Raw genomic sequence first — 19,656 nt, forward strand, 5'->3', positions numbered from 1 at the left:
AATAGAATTGCTTACAACTGCAAAATTGAACATACATATATGCAAGAGAAATAATGATATAGTTATATGTATGTATGTTCATTAGAATTTTAGAAGCCCCAGATGATATTTATTACTTACTACATGTTCAGGGGTTTTTTTTTGTTTTTGTTTTTTTTACAGAATAATCTTCCCATTAATTAATTTTCCAGTAAGTTTATTAGTAGATCTTGAAGTGACACAGGGGTATAACAGCAGTATTCTGTACTTGTTAGCTAACTTTTATGTATGCTATCCTATAAAGCTTGAATCTGATGGGTCTTAAAAAAAATGAAAAATACATGTTTTCCATCAAAACAGAAATATCTTGCTCTTAAGTATCTCCAGCATATAACAATTACTTTTTTCCTCATCCTAAGGCTATGAATTTTCAAGGACGATTAAAGTTTCTTCATGGACAAAACAAGAAAGGCAAGGATGGTGCTACTTTGTCTCCTCAGCTTGCTCTGTTTGCAGTAGCTACTCCCCTGCAGCCACCATCTATCCTTGAGATACGAACCAAAAACTTCATCTTCAGAACTAAACACAAACTGGATTTCACACCTACTGGCTGTGATGCAAAGTAGGTATAAATTATTCTGGTAACAGTCTAGTAATCTGCCAGTGAGATAGGTTTCAAGTATGTATTTGAAATATAAAGCAGGCTACTCTTTCAGTATATAAACTGTTTTAGTGATGGTTGTTTATAAACTATTAAGGTTTTTCTCTTCAGCCCTGCTAACAAGGAAAGAGAAATGGGTTTGCCATAGTCTATTTCCTGGAAATGGCATAGTGCTCTCTGACTCTCCAGTGTTAGAAAAACAAAGCAAAAACCCACAAAACCAACCCAAAATAAAAAACCCAAAAGACAGCATACTAATGAATTAGGGAACAAAAAAAGTTTCATGTTAAATCTGGTTTGAAATTTGGCTTTAGAACTGACAGAACAAGTGTTTCATTTCATTTTACATGCATATTTTCTCCTTCAGTTCAAATAGGTGTAAAATAAAATGGAATTTTTTTTTCTTCAAAATAAACTAATTAAGTATTTTTTTATGCTATGACTTTTACCTATTTCCAAACCATTTTTTTCCCTATGAAAAATTTGGAAACACTACTTCATTACTAGATCAAAATAATATTACTATGCATCAACATGGCAAGAAGCCCATTAGGATGCTTTTTTATCAAAAAAAAACCTCTGGCTTCCTTCCTTCTCCTCTCCCTCCTATTTTTGACTGACAATGCTTTCATTTGCAGTGGAGTCTCACATATGGGTTTCCATGCGTACTTATAGGATACAGTTAAATTACTTGGTATTCTGTCTACTTAGACACCAAAATGTTTTACTTCTCTAAGCTGATACAAGTAAAAGTTAAGAAAATGTTAACACAAGTGTTTCTTTCCTCTGATATTTTCATTCACTTGAAACTTCCAATTTTTGTCCTATTTTACACTTTTATGTATATTGTTCCCCATCCCTATTTTCCCCCTTTTTTTACCTTTCTGTCTTTGAATCTCCATTTCTTTGTTCCAAATAACCTTTAAGTCTCTTTTTGACTGTCTTTTTATCATGTATTGCACAGAGATCACATGAATTCTGTTAAGTGTTTCATCTCCCCAGCCTCTAGTAAAGTTCTCTAATTTTAGCTGCCAGGGTCAAACATGACTATCACTAGTAGTCCTCTGAGTCATATCTTGTTTAAATGCAAACACAGGGGTCCCAAGCCCCTCGATAGCAAACGGAATGTAATTCTGAAATACACCTGGGTTTGAACTTTAAGGTACTAAAAATTCTAATTTAGGCAAGAAGTTTTAGACAACTAAAGTTAAACCCCTACTTAATTCTACACACAAGCACCTATAGGTAAATTCTAAGAAACATGGCTAAGGAAATAGTTTCTTTCTTTGGAACCAATGGGAGCTGACTGCTAGGAGTGAATATATTCAATAGTATGGAATTGAGAGTCCAGCTGTAGGCATCCACTGTTTTTTTTATGATCTAATGGTTTTGTGAACCCAGCCCTAGTCACTGAAGGCAACTTGGCAGACTAGTTAAAATTTTATTATTTGTGCACTGTATCTTTTATTGGAGCTGTTCTGCTTCCGCATACAATTGATATAGGAACAAAGTGTAGTTAGCATTTGTGTCTGAAATGTTCTAGCCATAATTAACTTGCTTCACATTCATTCTGTGAGTTGGTTCATCAGCCGTGTTGCAATTTTTTGGTTTTACCTTCCAGAGGAAAGATTGTCCTGGGATACACCGAAGCAGAGCTGTGTATGAGAGGAACAGGATACCAGTTTATTCATGCAGCTGATATGCTTTATTGTGCTGAAAATCACATCCGAAGTAAGTTTCATTCCCTAAGAATAGCTGAAAAATCAAAGCATGGAGTATTTTTTCAATATGAATGCAATATGAAGTACAGTATAAAAAAAAAGGTTGTTAACAAAAAGAACACTGTTCATTTCATGTGTTTTTTCTCTCCATCTAAAAACCTACCCTAGCTGAAGAAATGTTTTATATTCATATCTAGTCCCTTTTAGGATATATATTCCAGTCTCTGTCACATCTTGCTCTTCTCACTTCCTTTTCTGCTCAACCCAACTTCTGCTATTTGAGCAACTTTCTTTGGGCAAGGGGACTACCAAAGATAGCTTTCCTGTTAGCAAGTTTTAAATAAAGCATTTTCTTTTGATATTGGTGTAAGATTTTTACCGGAAATTAATCTCTGATTTAACATGCTAGTGTCCAAACATTTCTGAATTTAATTCTTGACCTCTTGAGTTGGTTTAAGTAACAATTATGGAGAGAAGTATAGTGTTAAGGAAATAAGCATCAGCTATCTGATATACAACTATTTAGGGGACTCAGCTTTTTACTTTTGTTGTTAGTTATAACAAAGTTATCTTCTGAATGTACAGAATCATCTTCAGAATATTATGGTACTTTTTATTTTCTACTGACTTCGCTTGAAAAGTTCTTTTTTTTTTCTTTTATCCCCTCATAGACAATTAGATAATACCCCTCAGCAGGTTGTTCTCAACCTATTTAGGCACATTTTCTGTTTCAGGTATAGCTCAGTCACTGTTGCTCATCAGTGGTTTTGTTTCTTTCATAAAGAATAACAAAGAAATGATTCCAGAGTAGAAGGGTATGAAACTTGAATGGTTTGAAATTTTGTCTTAAAGAACTAGTTTTGCTACATTTTTGATGCTAAGACTAAAATAAAGAAAAGTTTTGTAGCTAGGATTTTTGGTTATATTCTTAGACTTTCCTAATACATTTTATTTAATTTCTGTCTAGAAATGCAGGGGTTTTGAGCCATTGTATTACTTCCACCCCTCACCTCTGTGAATCACATATTTAAGAATTATCTTTAAAATCCATATTCATCATACAACCTTTCATTCGAACAACAAAACCAGCCAAAATAAGCTGAAGCTCCCCACACAAAAACCAAGATAAGTTCATCACAACACAGAACAAAATTGGACAATTTGCACAAAATCCACCTTTTGTCCCTTCACCACAATTACAACAAAACTTCCCCGTGATAATTCTACTGTCTGACATTGCTCGGTACTCGTTTTGCCTGTTACCTCTCCCAATTACTCTCCTTATCTCAAAATCCTCATGATCCTGGGTTTCAGCAACAAAAAGACTGTAGTGGGTTGACCCTGGCTGCAGGCCAGGCACCCACCAAAGCCTTTCTATCGCTGCCCTCTGCAACTGGAGAAGGGAGAGAAAATATAATGAGGGGTTCATGGGTTGAGATAAGGACCAGGAGAGATCACTCACCAAATACTGTCACAGGCAAAACAGACTTCATCTGGGATATTAACTGAATTTATTACTAACAAAAACAGAGCAGGATAATGAGAAGTGAAATAAGACCTTAAAAACACCTTCCACCCGGAAATCTGCTCCAGCATGGGCTCCTCTCTTCATGGGTCTGCAAGTCTCTGCCAGGAGCCTGTTCCAGCACAGGCCTCCCACAGGTTCACAGCCTCCCCTAAGGCATCCACCTGCTCCAGCGTGGGGCTCCTGCATGGGCTGTGGGTGGATCTCTGCATCCCCGTGATCCTCCATGGGCTGCAGGGGCACAGCTGCTTCACCATGGGCTGCACCATGGGCTGCAGGGCAATCTCAGCTCTGGCACCTGGAGCACCTCCTGCCCCTCCTTCTGCACTGACCTTGGTGTCTGCAGACCTGTCCCTCCCACATACTCTCACCCTGCTCTTCTCTGGCCACAATTATATCTGCACAATAATTTTTTTTTTTCTTAAATGTTATCACAGAGTCATTACTACAATTTCTAATTGGCTCCACCTTGCCCAGCAGCATGTCCACCTTGGAGCTGCCAGGGATCTGCTCTGCTGGAAATGGAGGAAGCTTCTAGCAGCTTCTCACAGAAGCTACCCCTGTAGGCACCCCTATTGCTACCAAAACCTGGCCTCAAACTCAATACAGAAATGTACCATGAAAATGTACTATGTTCATCAAGCATAGTTAGTGGTAGTGGGAATGTAACATAAGATTTTTAAGTACCTCTGCATTAACCAGTCAATATGTGAAAGAATTGGATTCAGAACTAAGTGTTTTCTAATTGTTTAATTGTCACTTTTTTGAAGGTAAGAGAGACTTATGCTTTTGTCATTTGCATGTTCTAGTATTTACTAATTTCTGTTATTGAAGAAATAATGGACAAAACCCCATATAGAATGCTGCCAATCTGTAGCAGATATCTTGCAGTTTTGACTTTTATTTTACCAGTAAATTAGACATATTGAAGTGATCAGTCATCCTGTTTCACTGGGAATGTGTTAGTGCCACATGGAATTGGGTGATTGAGGACATGAGATTTGTAGAATTGCTCTGCAGATGGATTTCCTTTCATGACATACAGGTTTTTGTGATTTTGTTTGCTGGACAGTAAATAGTATGCTTACTCTTTAGTGATGAAGACAGGTGAGAGTGGAATGACTGTATTTAGGCTTTTAACCAAAGAAAATCGATGGGCCTGGGTACAGGCAAATGCACGTCTTGTCTACAAAAATGGAAGACCAGATTACATCATTGCCACGCAAAGACCTCTTACGTAAGTCATCATTGCATAAAGTAGTAGGCTTCAAAAACTGAAAACTGGAGGTTGTTTATGTTCACAAAGGAATTTTTGTTTTTAAATTAATACCCTTTATATTCCAAATTCCCAAAATTCTTTCAGTTTGCTAACAAACATTTCAGAACTTGTGGCATAATCCTTTTGCATAAAACTTTAGACAGATTGATTTCTTATAAAGAACAAGATCAGCAGCAGAAGCATGAAGTTATTCCATCCACCATATTCAATCCCAGTGAACAAAAACTGAGAAATCCAACTGCAGTTGTGTAGAAGGAACAACGAATAACAAAGAAATTCAGTCCTGAATTTCCGTGCAGAACTATGTTCTGCATAATATGGAATTCAGCCTTGTTAAATAAATTAAATAATTTTTGCAAAGGAGTCTGTAAAATGGAGGAAAAGAGATACTTCAAGTATTGATTTACTTGCTACACCAAGAAAAGCTTAATGCATGGCACAAAGCCTACTTATTTTCATTTCAGCCCATAATGCACAGAAAATGGTGTATGCTATCTAAATTTAATTACAAATGTAATATGTAAATGTGGTATTACAGTCATAAGCTCCTTATTTCATAATCTGTCTCTTGGTTTAACTCACCCAAGTTGAGTTGAGGTAGGAATTCAAAAAATGCCTACAAATAGAATAGTTCATTTTTTATGTTAATTCCGGGGGACAAAAACATTAGAGTAACTATTAAGTACTACAGTACCATGCTATATATCTGATTTATTTTCAGAGATGAAGAAGGGGCAGAACATCTACGGAAGCGTAACATGAAGTTGCCCTTCATGTTTGCCACTGGTGAGGCTGTGTTATATGAGGTCTCTTTCCCTATGTCAAGCCTTATGGACCCCTCTCAACCGAAGAGTAAAAGCACAGTGGGAAAAGGAGCCAAAGCAATGCTACAGAATGATTCTGTGGATCCAAACTCCCTCCTAGGTGTCATGTTAAGGCAAGATGAGTCTGTTTATCTCTGCCCTCCAGCATCACATAAACTTTCTTTTGAGCGGAACTTCTTTGCAGACAGTAGGGATGAACTGGGTGGTGTTGTTAGCAGTGGCTGGACAGACAATCTCCTACCTGCTGGAAACCACAACATTCTCAAACGGGAGCTGATGGAGTGTTCCCAGGACAGTACTGTTCCACTTCCTGAAGACAGTGCAGCACTCTTTCAGGATAACAAAACCAGTGATTTGTACAGCATCATGAAAAGTCTGGGTATTGACTTTGAAGATCTAAAGTGTATTCAGCAGGATGAGGAGTTTTTTAAAACTGAATTATCTGATGTGGATGATATTGGAGACATCAACATAACTGACGAAATCCTGACTTATGTTCAGGATTCCTTAAATAAATCTGACTTCTTATATTCAGACTGTAACCAGCAGCAGCCCTTGGTCCAGAATGAAGGTTGCATGGTACAGCAAGACTTAGATCCACATCAACTTCATCAGCACCAGAAACAGCTTGTGGAACAACAACAACAGCAGCAGCAACAACAGCAGCAGCAACAGCAGCTCTGTCAAAAGATGAAACATATGCAAGTCAATGGGATGTTCACAAATTGGAGCTCTGGCATCAGCATGCCTCTTAGCTGCCCACAGCAGCAGCCCCAGCAATATGTGTTCCCTGGCATGCATGCCACTACATCTGAGTTCTCTTACAAATCAGAAGTAAACACTTCCCCTTATGAGTGTAGGCAAGACTTTGTTCCTTACAAGCAACCCACAGCGATGATGCCACAGCTTTCTAATTTTGCTCAAATGGATTTTCCTGCAGCAGGTTTTGATGGAACGACCTATGCTGCTTCTTCCAGCTTTGAGGATTTTCTCAGTTGTTTGCCACAAGTCCCTGAAAACCTTGAGTGTGGGATAAATTCTGAGTCAGTTATGCTCACTCCTGAAACATGCTATGCAGGCGCTGTTTCTATGTACCCATGCACGCAGGAGGCACAGCCCAGCTGCGTGGATCAAATGCAGTATGATCCTGTGATGACAAATCAACAACAACAAACCTTGGGGAACAAGGTATGGTAAACAGTATTGCTGCATTGCTTGCATTTTGAATTGAGTTTATATTATAGTTTTGGCTGGCTGCTGGGGGGCAGTTTGTTGTGACTGTATTGCTGAGTTTGAAATGGATGGGTTAGTAGTGTGTGGATGTCTTTGCTTTATTTGTTCCTTAGAATGAAGAGAGTTGCATTCGGTCAAGTTTATATATACATGTGCCTGATAGAGAGTCTGATAGCTCTTTTTGGCAGTATTAATCAAGAGTGAACGAACTAGTCTGTGGTACCTACCAGTAATTTTCCTGATAGGAGCAAAAGAAGAATTTTCAAAGTCTTGGAGTTTGCTAATTGACCTTTTTGAGAGGAGTTGAGTTTCCTTGGCACACTAATATTCATTAAATATGTTGTAAGGATCAAAAAAAAGTGTTAGTATTGTCTAGCTACTCAGATCCTTCAATGATTTTAGGATTAGTGAAAGTATTAGATTATAATATCATAAAAATGGCCTTAAATATGAACTATTTAATTTCTATACACAATTTTACTCCAAAAATTTTTTTATATATTGCTATAAGTGAAAGTCAGCTGCTTCTTCATGCTGCTGTCCAAATTATCTGCTGAAGAAAACAGAGTTTGAAAAAGTTATATTCACAGTGAGATAAACTGGTTCTTTTTCACCAAGGAGAATGCACAATAAAAGTCATGGAAGAGAGGATCCTGGCTGTAGCACAGGCACAGTTGTAAACATGGTTCTTCATTGGTAAAATTAACTTAGAAATAAAATTCAATTACTAATTCCTGCTTCTGAATAACCTTTCTTGAAGTGCTTTCTCTTGTACCATTTATTTCTGTTAATGCTGCTAAAGTACAGAACCATAATTCTTTTTTTTGTTTGTTTTACCTCAATGAGTTAATGTTCTGAGGTACTGATCCTGCAAATGCTTATGCACATGCATAAGCATTTGCAGAATTAAAGTATTAATTGGCATTTAACCTATGCAAGACAAAGGTGAGGAATGCAATTTAGAACATATCCATTTTTTTACATGCTTAATACAAGTACAAAACATTCCCTTTTTAAAGCTGCTTCACTGCTGAAAAGAATGCAACTGCAGAATTGCAGAAATTTACCTAAAATATAGGACAGTTCAGCAATATGAATGGCTTCTCCCTGAGTTCCCAGGGTTGAAATTGCATGAAGTGACTTTGAGAAACTGCAGTGCACAAGCTTGAGCACTGCTTGGCTGTGCGTTGCCTGGCTGTGCTCGGTGTTCAGTCTTTTGCAGTGCTTCTTAATAGTGTTGCAGGGAAGTTCCAGGGCCATCCAAGTTTATTTTTATAATAACAAAGAATTACTCTTTTCACAAAAGCTGTACTAGTGTGATGCATCAGTTTTGAACAGCCATTGCATTTTCAATTCCATTTCTTTATTTTTAATGGTTAGTTTCAATTGCATTTATGTTGCAGATTATTTTGTTGTTACACTGCCTTAATCATTTTTGTTATGACCCCTACTTTTTTATTTTCTTCCTTGCATTTTCTTCACATCTATCTATAAAACATTTAATGACTGAGGCAGCAGCTCTGAAAAAATTATGTCTATTGCTTCATATTTAATAGAATGCTGTGCTGCAATAATAATAGGACATTCAGTTTGTTGTTGTAAAAAAATGAACAAAAGCCACTTTGTGAAAAATTGTCCTTACTTAAGTTGTTCAGAGCCAAATTCAGCCCCTCTTGTTAGGGTATTCCCATGCTGTGTGGGGCTGGGTAGCACTGTATAAGCAGAAGCCTCTTGTGAATAAGCAGATAGGATACTGCTGTCTGAGCCCACATTCACACGGCCAAACCAAAGTAGGGCAGTCTTGGTGGCTGTGTTTAGCACGCTGACATCCCTGTCAGTGGTTAGAGTCCAGAGAGAGGACAGATGTTGCTATCCAAGCCATGATTGGTATCTTTTCAGACTTCTAACTCCCATTGATTTCTACATGAAAAGACTATGGGATTAGAAATCCAGAAGGGTTTATTGTGCCTCGACCTTCTGCCTATCTTTTAATTGTGGTGGGAACATAGCCAATGTAGTTTAAAATCACTTTCAGAGATGGAGAAGGGCAGAAAGGCCTGTGATAGTTTGGCTGCTTGTTTAGGATCAGTATTCCTTTATTAAGTAGGAGAAACCTTCCTAAGTACTTGATTCTGTGCTGAGAGCATTCTTAAAAAATTTAATGAGCATGGTCATCTTATTAATGAAGAATTTTAAAATAACCTGCTTCTGTCAGAAATAATCCTAGTGTATGCTCTTAAAAGTGTGTCAGCTTTGATTAAAAACATAATTGTTGTTAAAAGGTTAGAAGAATTGGGCACAGTTAGTCAAATTTCAATGTTTGCATAGAAGGAAAAAAAAGAACTAATACCCAGCATAATTTGATAGATGGATGAATGAATGTATGAGACATGTTCTTAAAAACAAATCTTGAATGAATGAGTACTTATGATATAAGCTGCTCCTAAAGAGATGATGGAAATGTTTAAAATACTTTGTTGTATTTTCTTTGCATGACCGAATTGAGTATTTTGTAGATAAAGTCCATAGCATGACAGGAAGCATTACATTAGGTGATTAAAATAATCCTAGGAACAATTTTTTTAAGACTGATGAAAGCCATTCATTGCTCTTACTTGGCATTGTCTGTATGAAGACTGTCAAAAAGCCCACCCTGCAACATTTCAGCCTGTGGATTGCACACAGTATGCTTCAGGTTATGGATAGGACTGCATGTGCATTCCTGGAAGAGCTGTAATGTCTGGATCCCACTGCAGGCATGGAAAGATGTAAATAGGTTGCTTTTAAAATGTAACAGCTGGATATGACAATTAGGAGTTCTCAGTCAGACTGTACTTTCTAAAAATAGAAACTATATTGCACTTTAGATAAGAGAATTGTTTCTGTACTTAACCAGAAGTATGGCTCCCATTGACTTCAACATGGGTAAGATTCACTGATGATTCAGTCCCTACTTTAATGCAAATTAACTTCTCATTATTCATCATTTTAAAAAAAATTAAACCTAATCAATGTATTTTAAGATTATTTCATCCAATGTGTCTTTAGGAGGATTATTAAATACTTATAAATAAATTGGTTTCCTATGCTAACCATTTATATTCTTTTTTTCCTGCCAGTTCCAAAATGGTTTCAATGGAGGAAATGTAAACGAATCATATCCCTCTCAGTTAGATGTGATCAGTAATGCACAGACTGCTACACATCTTCAGCCTCTTCATCATCCAAAAGAACCCAGATCCTTCTCAGATTTGGCATCTAGTGGATTTATCTGATTCAGATCTAGAGCTCCATCTGTGATTTTGTCTGGGCGTCAGGTTGCTCTGATAAGTCTCTCTTTGAGCATCAGACTTTAACAGCTAAATTGCATTTTGAGAATATGAGGTTGATTGCACTATATACGGGTGGATATGTAATTTAAGACCTGGCTTTTGAGAATGACAGGTGAAATTGAATCTTCCAATTAAAAGTATGCATGTGCTGTTTTGCATCAGGTTGACTGTGTCCGTGAAGTATGGATTACATACATACTACAGACTGTGTCATGCTATACAACATAAGATAAGGCAAATGGTTTTGTTGTTTAGAAAATAATTGGGCACTTTACAAATAGCATTGATGGCACAAGGAAGGTGATTTCACACGTGAATTATTCCCAGACTTTATTTTTCAAAAACTATTAAAAAGCTCTAAATTAATGAGAATCAAAAGCACTTAATTTTAATGCATACTAAGCTCTTTAATCACTTATTTTATATTTAAATCCTTTTGTTTTAAGTCTCCATTTCTAGCACTTTAATAGAAGGCTTAATACAAGGATATGATATGCAACTTCAGGTTTTCTATGAAACAGACCCCTTGCATTCCTCCTTTTCATGTCAACCTTAAGTGCCTCACAATTTAGCTACCTTGTTTCTGATGGGAGCTTATTTTAGCAAAACTCACTATAAATGTCATCTCTAGATTGTGAACTTTTAGCTAACATCTACAGTGCTACTGGCCGTGTCTTTTTTTCTTTCCCTCTAACAGTTATTTGTTTAGAGAGTGACTTAATTCATCTGTGGATTTGTTACACTATTATCAGGAGTTGTTAATGTTCTGAATTTAGTTCAGCTAAAGAATTTGAGTTTATTCTATACTGCTTTTCTGCTTTCTTCAGGCAATACAGGGTATATTAAAAAGCAGATTTTGCTGAGGGGGAGGAGCAGATCCTCAGGATTAGTTTTAGATTATTAATGCTGAAAAACATGTGCCTTATCTTGTGTTAAAATGCTCATAATGTTCTTTAGAAATAATACAAGGCTGTTCTATGCAAATATTTTCATTAAAATGGATATTGAAAAGGATTGCATTTTCAATAAAAGGGGTAAAGAAGTCTCAATAGTGATTGATATTGACATTATTTTAACTGCAATTTTCAATGTTAATAGTGGGATAAGGGTCAGTTTGGTTTCAGTTTTATCCCTGGCAAATTGCACTGCAAAGAACAGAGAGGTTATTCTTCTTGTGTATGTTGATCCATTTGTAAAGCTTTGTGCAAAATATGAAATTGGGGAAAGAAAAAAGTAATTGGAGAAATTCTCCTTGTAATAGGTTTTATTTTCAGGAAAAAAAGCCAAACTAAACATATCCACTAAACATTCTGGGGTTTTGTTTTGCTTTTTCTGAGGACTGTTAAAATTTCAGACACCAATGTTTGGTGCAAAATAATAATCTCCTTGAAAAATACAGAAATGTGTATATGTTCAAAATATTTCATACTCTTGTGTGTTGTATAGTTCATATATATAATAAAATGTCTTTGTAAAATATTTTAAACAGTTAATTTTAAAGTGTTACATCGTTATATGTTAAGAACAATTTTATTACATTTGTTAAATATAATGTAAAATGGCAATTTAGCTAGTTTGTTTGAAACAGGCAAAAGTAAATTGGCTCCCTCCAGATAGTTGTTAATATTGTTTAATAAAGGACAATCACTTGAAATTGGAATCCTTTCATAGCTGAAACATGCTTTCTCTGAAGAAGAGCTTATTTTCTTCCATTCTGTGTGATGTGATACATTAGGCCAAACTTCTAACTTAGTTACAACTTTTCAGATTAATAAGTTCAGCAGTTCTTTTAAGTGAAATTAGCATATATGAAAGGGACATTAAGGAAGCAGTAACTATTCAGGAAAAGCCCATAAAGACATTGTGGGTTTTATTATAAGGTTCTTTTTTCTTTTTTTTTTTTTTAATAATGTTTCAGATTTTGTTTTCAGCACAAGACAATTGTAACAAATTCACATAATATCATTTGACTTAATCCTTCATTCTGTCTATTTTTTTTTATTGAAGGTCTTGTTTTAAGCCAATATCTGAAGCGTCTTCCATATCTAGCTAGTGTATCATGTCTGCATTTGAACTTGAAAATTAGAAAAATGCTGTAAAACCAGAAGGTTGAAAGGGATAATGTATGTGTTCCATCTTACAAACCATTATATATCCTGTTTATGAATTTAGTTAAACCAAATACCTGTTGTCCTATCACTAAGTGCCAAGGATGCAGTACTACAACTGTGCTGCCCTACTTAATGTAAACAAGTTAGTTGTTTATATGCATATCAGCACATTTTGTGCATTATCTTACGTGTACAACGTTGACTGTATTAGCGCACTCTTGATCTGCACCAAACTGTACCTACAGTGCACAGGTGTTTTTGAATTGGATCTCTATTAGCCCTTCAGGCCTGTTATAAGTAAGATTATAACCCAGTGTTAGTCAGTATTACTCTCTGCTTTTGTACAAGTTTTCTTACCTTGTTTTACTTCCCAGTTCTTCTCCCTCCTTTGCTATGCCTGCACATACCATGCAATACACCTCTTGCGTTAAGGTATGGTTCTGTAGCGCTCTTGCTCATCTCCACTAAAGTTTGTAAGACATAATACATTGTAATAAAATATTCACTTGAATGTAGCTGAAATGTATGTTCTTTTACTACAAAAATGTTTGATTTCAGCAGTATACAAAAAATACATTATCATATGGTTACTAATATCTTTTGAGAGCTCGTCATCTAAAATAGTTTACAAAACTTGTTATTTACGTCACTGTGGACTTTGCACTTCTCTGAATATTAGATGCAAATACAATGTATATAATTTAGAGTGGTGAAAAAATGTGTATTTGTCCATGGAATTAGTATTTTATACTTGCATGAAAATGAGTTTATAAATAAAGTTTGTAAATAGCAAGCCACAATTAGTAGTTGGAAGGCTCTTATATTCATTGCTTACTCACAGTAAATCCACAGTTAACCAGTACTGAGGCAGGAACAGATTTCTTCATTGATGCTGCTGAAAAGAAGCATACTCTCTTTTGTGATCTGTAGCTGGCCATTGGTACTTACATTACGTTGGTATTTACTGTTTATTGCTAGTTTATAAGTAGCGGCATTAGGTTAAGAAAACAATTTGTTTATTTCTAATAATATTTGCTAATATTACTGTTTCCTGTGTGGTATGTTGGCTTTGCATTATAATCTTTTAAATCGTTTGTAATGCTAAATCAAATGTTTCACTGTAATTCCCTATGCAGTTTACCAAATTTACAATAGTTCTTCAGTTTAGTGACATGATGGACAAGAATTTAATTGGCTTGAACTACACCACTGTCTTGTAAAATGTATTAAGACAAATGTCTTATTCAGAATCAATACTAGGCTATGAACTCTGTATGTCAGTCCTATTGTTTACTCTTCTTTCACTGCACAAAAAGACATGCTAAGGTACAAGAATAATTCAACAAGACTGCAAATCTATAAGGTAACATCTGGAAATAATCAAGCAATAATATAAGCAACACTGGTCATCCTTTTCTTTGTAGTCTGTTGCATTTGTTAAATGTGCACCTTCAAGCCACATATCAGCCTGTTCCTAGAAGTATATGACCTTACTGTCCAGTTTTGTTTGAAGGAAGGAGATACTTTCTTCTGGGGAAAGCCATTTTCTTTATGATTTATGAAGTTTTTTTCTTCTTTGCTCTAATTCAACGTGAAAGTTAACAACCATGGTGATACCAAACCAGCAGTAGGGCACTGCATCAAAGCTCAGGCAATTTGTTGATAGTACTCAAGGTTCTGTCAGAGGGAAGCTTTTCCAAATAGCTGTGTTGGAGATCTTCCAAGTGAGGAACCATGTCTTCCACTCACACACTTAAAACTGAAAGCTGTTTTATTCTCAGATGATGTTGTTCATCTGAGAACTGGCTTTTTAATTAGAGTTACTTCTACTGTTTAGAGTAGGAGCCTGATTCTACTTCTAATATTTTTATTCTGTCATTGATTAATCTGGCAAATTATCTTCCTGCCTTCTTTCCTCTCTGCCTAGGCATCCTTCCCTACTAGCTGACAGTTGTAGTTCTAAATAAGTAATACAAGACCAAAACAGCTTTAGACATCCAAAATACAAGTTAACACTTAAAACTAATAATGAAATTCCCCCCCACTGTATACTTTGTGCAGTCTAAACACGTCATGATTTCCAGCATGGGGCACTGTTCACTGTCCCCCATTTCATTTCCATTCCCTCCAGGAAGCAATTCTCACTTTGATTACTTATCAATGAATCTGAGCCAGCTCTACAGAGAGACATCCATTCTTTCACTCTAGCAAGTTCTGGTGCATTGATTCTTCTGGTGAACCCACATTCTATAATTCCTCTTATCTCTTGAAGTTTGTCTTCCTGACAAGTAAAGAAGAACTATAATATTAAGGCATCTGTATGTAAGTAAAAAAATTTCAAAGATTCAACCAAATATGTGAAATCAAAGATGTTGTCAGTCTTATGAGATAGTGAGTTTTCTTCTTAATAACCTGACTTTTCTATTCAATGTCCAACATACAATGTTATAGTATTAGCATTAAATAAAGCTGTATACACTTAGTTTCCAAAGAAGGCAGTCTTTGAGAAAAGGAGAGGTTCCTCAACTTTAAACATTTTTATGATTTATGCTGAAGCCAACAGGCTCTTATCTTCTCTTGAATCCTCCCTGGATGCAAATAAAAGTATAAGCAACACTGCTTATAACTTTTATTAATTACTAACTTAATTTCAAAATTAATGACTTCAACAGCTTAATGTTTTGAAGGCTCTATATGATCATAATCATCTGGATGTCTGAAACCTATACAACTAAGTTTGAGAAGTTTCATTATTAAAAAAATAAATTATAAAAACAGTAGAAGCCTGAGGAATGTTGGGACTAATTGGAATCCTTCATGTTGCATAATAATAATAATAATAATGGTAATAACAATAATAATAATAAAATATTAAAGTCCCTCCTATACTTACAGAATGAAAAATTTTGATCAAATTTTCTCCATTTTGCTGGTTTTGGACAGGCAGACTTCCCACAACACAGAGTAGTGGGCATGTGTTGGTACATGATATAAACCAGAGGAACTCAAGTCCTTGTTAATAAAAGTAAGAGCTAAATTAGAAGAAACTATGAAATTTATTTGTGACACTTGTCAGTAAAGTTATGAGGAGGAGGTGCAGGAAGAGAAAGGATGGTTTCACACTCACTGGACTTCAAAGGTGTTTGAAGGTATTTGTATTATTTTCTAGTTTCTAAACCATAATCCTTGGTTTTTTAAAGACCAAAATTTAAATCTTCAGAGTCCTTACTTGGCTGCCTTGATTATGCCATAGCCACTCAGATCCTGGCAACACCGAGCTACTTGGCTACCAAGCCCTCAAAGTTGCATATCAGGTGTTTCCTGCATCTCTGTGGGGCCCAAACCAGTAAGGGGTTTCAGAACATACCAAGAGAATTTATCCAACAGAAAGCAGCCAGAAAGTCTGTCAAAAGGAACTAATTGGCAAGCAAAACAAGTTAGCTCCATCCTCTGCCTTGTTTGGCTTTGGCATGTGAATGAAATGGTCTCCATAGTGGTTCATAGGATATGCTGAAATGAAAAAGTCTCTCCTTTTAAGTTGTTCCACTTGGAACGAGTAGTTCATGAATAACAGAGAGTGTGAGAGAGCAAGGGACGTATCCTTTGGTGTAGGATCTAGGACATGAACTTAAGACAATTGGATTCTTCAGGAGGAGGTGCTGGATTCCCAGGATAGTCTGTGGCCCAGCAATTAGGACATTCATTCACCTCTTCATCAGCATCTTTTTCATTCTCTTGAGGGGATAAATGTTATCAATTTGGATGGAGGTTTAAATGTAAAAACCCTGAAACAAAATAAAAACCCTTCATACTTGGTTTTACATCTGCAGTAGATGAAGGATCTCTGCAGCTGAAATATGCTACAAATGGCCTCATTGGAGAGTTTATTCTCTTTGATTTTAGCTGTCCATACTGACATATATGTTTTTTGAGGCATGTGTATTGCAAGTTCTCATCAATATTGTAATCATAACTGTCTCTCAGATCTTTTTCTACAGAAGATGCAAGTTGCTCTTCCAAGTCATAAATGGAACTGTAAAGTAAGTGCAGAATGACTTTTTGCCGGTGGAGCTTCAAATACAATGCCAAGAGCTGATCAGGCCTTCACAGTACTGCCAATCACTATAAAAAATAGAGTAGTCCTTTGTTTGCAGAAGTACCTAAAATTACTAAACAAAATGGTGTAGCTTTTGTGTGTCCTGGTGGGTGGTGGTAGCAGTGCTGTGTAACGTGCACATGCACGTACACAGAGCAGCCTGTGATCATGAAGGCACATGATTGTGTGCCAAAGAATGTTTTAATTATACTGGCATTTAATCAAAACCTTGAAAGGCTAATAAGAGCCTGTGACACCTCATTCAGTATAAAGAGGGATCTGCGTTAAACTTCAGACCTAGACTTACAATCAGTACATAAACTTTTATGTACTTAGCTTTATGGCTCAAATCTACTTTCAGTCCCTCAATAGTTCTTAATAAAATAAATTAAAGGAAGTTCTCAGGCAAAGAAAAGTTTTACTAACTTTATATTTCAATTTTAATATTGCAAAGTAAAATAACAATCAGAAGAGCTTCAGACCAAGAATATTATTATTAGGCAGCAAAAATGTGGAAATGATCAGTTTAAAGAATGTAGATAAACCTCATCAAAACCTTCTAAGCTATTACTTTTTCCCTCAAATATAACTGTGTGAAGTCACATTTGTCAAGTTTGTTACATTCCTTCCTTTTTTTTGCAGACACCTAAAATCATAATTTAAAATGCCTCTTGCTACAGGTGAGAAAAATACAGATTTTCTGACTCAGCTGTGACTTCAAAACTTGTGGAAGCTCAAAGTGCTTTGAATTCAGCATGCCCATTGCTCTCTAAGCTAGAATCTGGACAAAAGTGAAATATGTGGCAGAATATCCAGATCTGAGTAGGTGTACCACTGAATATTTTTCATTGCTTTTATTTATTTGTAGAACTAGAGTATTTGTATATTAGTGGACACCCCTACCCACTCTCAGGGGTCATATAAATCTTACAGAACCTACTCCAATAGATACCAGTCGAATGAGACCTATTTGGGCTTATTGTTTAGATATTACCAATGAAGTTTTTAGCTTCTGCTGCTTCTGAATGAAGACAACTGTGCAGCTTCTGCAGAAAGGGCCAAAGTATACTGTGAGAGTGTCTTGAAATCCCTTTGACAGACAGCAAAGGTAGATGAAGAGTTCAGCCTATCGGAGTCTGTAGAGCAAGAAGAGTTGCTTCATGGCTGGAGCAGTTGCCTGTTTCGTCAGGGAACAAGGTAGGCAGACTCCTGCAGCAGCACTGCACAGTAGCTGAAGTCACTAATAGGATGTACAAAGGACAATTATGGCTCAGAATTGCTGCCAAGGATCTTAGCTCATTACATGTACTGCAGAGAGATCCACAGTGCTAAGTGCTGCTCACACTGCAGGGCCCAGAGCCAACTGTAAGCTCCTAGACCAGACTTGTCTGACTGGTGACTCCCTCTTATGCAACAGCATTGTGGTTCTAGGACGAGCCTTCTGCCAGGGCTCAACTGGCAGCAGGAGGGAATGCATTCAAATGTGGATCCTCACAACAAATACACCAGCTGAACTTCCACCCAGGAACTTGGAATAACTGATCTGAATTATTCAATGTTCCAAGTGAGCTGACTCCCGTGCTTGCAGACACAGATCACCTAGCAGTTGTTATTTGGGCGGGGAGGGGGAGTGAGCAGGAAAATTCCAACAAGTTGGTTAAACAGGATGATTTATAACACCTAATGCCTAAAGCAAATACCAACTATTTTAGAATCTGTTCTCCTCTGATGTGGCAATTGTTAGGTACACTCTTGTCCACTTTGAGATATCACTTAAGCAGCAGCCCTCAATCGATAAAATCTGTTGGGTAACACAACCCAATTTGAACAGTAAGGTAAGCTGCTTATCTGCTTGTAGCTTTTACAAACTTCTTTGCTACCATTCTTTGCAACTTCTCACTGCTCTCTGTTCCTTGCTCTGGCAGCTGCTCTCTTTACCCATGGCATATTGGTGAGTGGTTCCTGCTACAGCAGCTCAGAGCGCTGAAAATAACACAGATAACTAACATACATGTTTATGTGTGTTAGCTTAAATAGCCTTTCCTGCTTTGCAGCATAGAGGGAATTGTTGCATATCAGTCCTTTATTCAACTTTAGAGGAGAGATTTTTTTTTTTTTTTTTTAGGCCTTCACCATCAGTCTTACAGCAGACTTGGCAAGTCCCTTGTCTTGGGATCATCCCTTGTCATCAATCTTCCTTCTCTGCCCCCTGTATCCTGAGAACATGGCAATAGTTCTGCTCTCTCTTTTCCAGTTCCTTCTGAGTCATGTATTCCCTCAAAGCAATCTTTCTCAACATTTTGGGCTGTCAATCTTCATGCAACCCTGAGTCAGTTCTCCTGCCCAGCAGAAATGAAGCCACTGCCAGCAGTGAGAGGTAGGTAGCAATTCTCTGGCTAAGATAAACATACCCAGTGATGTACTACAGCCCACTCATGTTCCCTTGTCACTCCCCACATTAGAGGAATAGAACTTCTACATACTTCTTCCACCCATTATGCCTTTGGAGCCTTTTATAACCTTCTAGTTGTAACCTAAAACTTGAGAAACACTTCTTTAAAAACTACATGCAGTAAATGATGGAGGACCCTTCTTCCATCCCTCAAGAACTCGTATTTGACCTTTCATTTGCCATACTGTATTTTTAGTGGTATAATTTCAGACACAATTATCTACACTCAGCTACTTAAATCATGCATGAAATGCTTTCTCAGAGCCACATTAACAACTAGCTGCTCAGCTTGCTGGAATTAGAAACCAGATATGTTGTTCTATTTACAATATAAAATCAGACTGTGGCTTTGGTGTAGATTGCTATAATAAAGAGGAAAGGTCCCTTTGGTGTTCTTTAATTTATGACACACTGTAAAATGTCCAGGCACATTTTGCCTAGTA

At 36.7% G+C, this 19,656-nt stretch overlaps 1 protein-coding gene across 1 annotated transcript in view; it reads left to right on the forward strand.

Moving 5' to 3' along the window:
• The window catches only part of AHR (aryl hydrocarbon receptor), a 63,482-nt gene extending 50,017 nt beyond the window's left edge, over nt 1-13,465 (forward strand). Inside the window, exons 7-11 of the mRNA XM_069007071.1 lie at nt 399-601; nt 2,262-2,371; nt 4,982-5,123; nt 5,887-7,177; nt 10,342-13,465. Coding sequence (XP_068863172.1) covers nt 399-601; nt 2,262-2,371; nt 4,982-5,123; nt 5,887-7,177; nt 10,342-10,497 — 1,902 coding nt within the window. The 3' untranslated portion in view covers nt 10,498-13,465. The remainder of the gene's footprint in view (nt 1-398; nt 602-2,261; nt 2,372-4,981; nt 5,124-5,886; nt 7,178-10,341) is intronic.
• Nucleotides 13,466-19,656: the final 6,191 nt, after the last annotated feature.

This window comes from Aphelocoma coerulescens, chromosome 2, assembly GCF_041296385.1.
Source record: "Aphelocoma coerulescens isolate FSJ_1873_10779 chromosome 2, UR_Acoe_1.0, whole genome shotgun sequence".
NCBI lineage: Eukaryota > Metazoa > Chordata > Aves > Passeriformes > Corvidae > Aphelocoma > Aphelocoma coerulescens.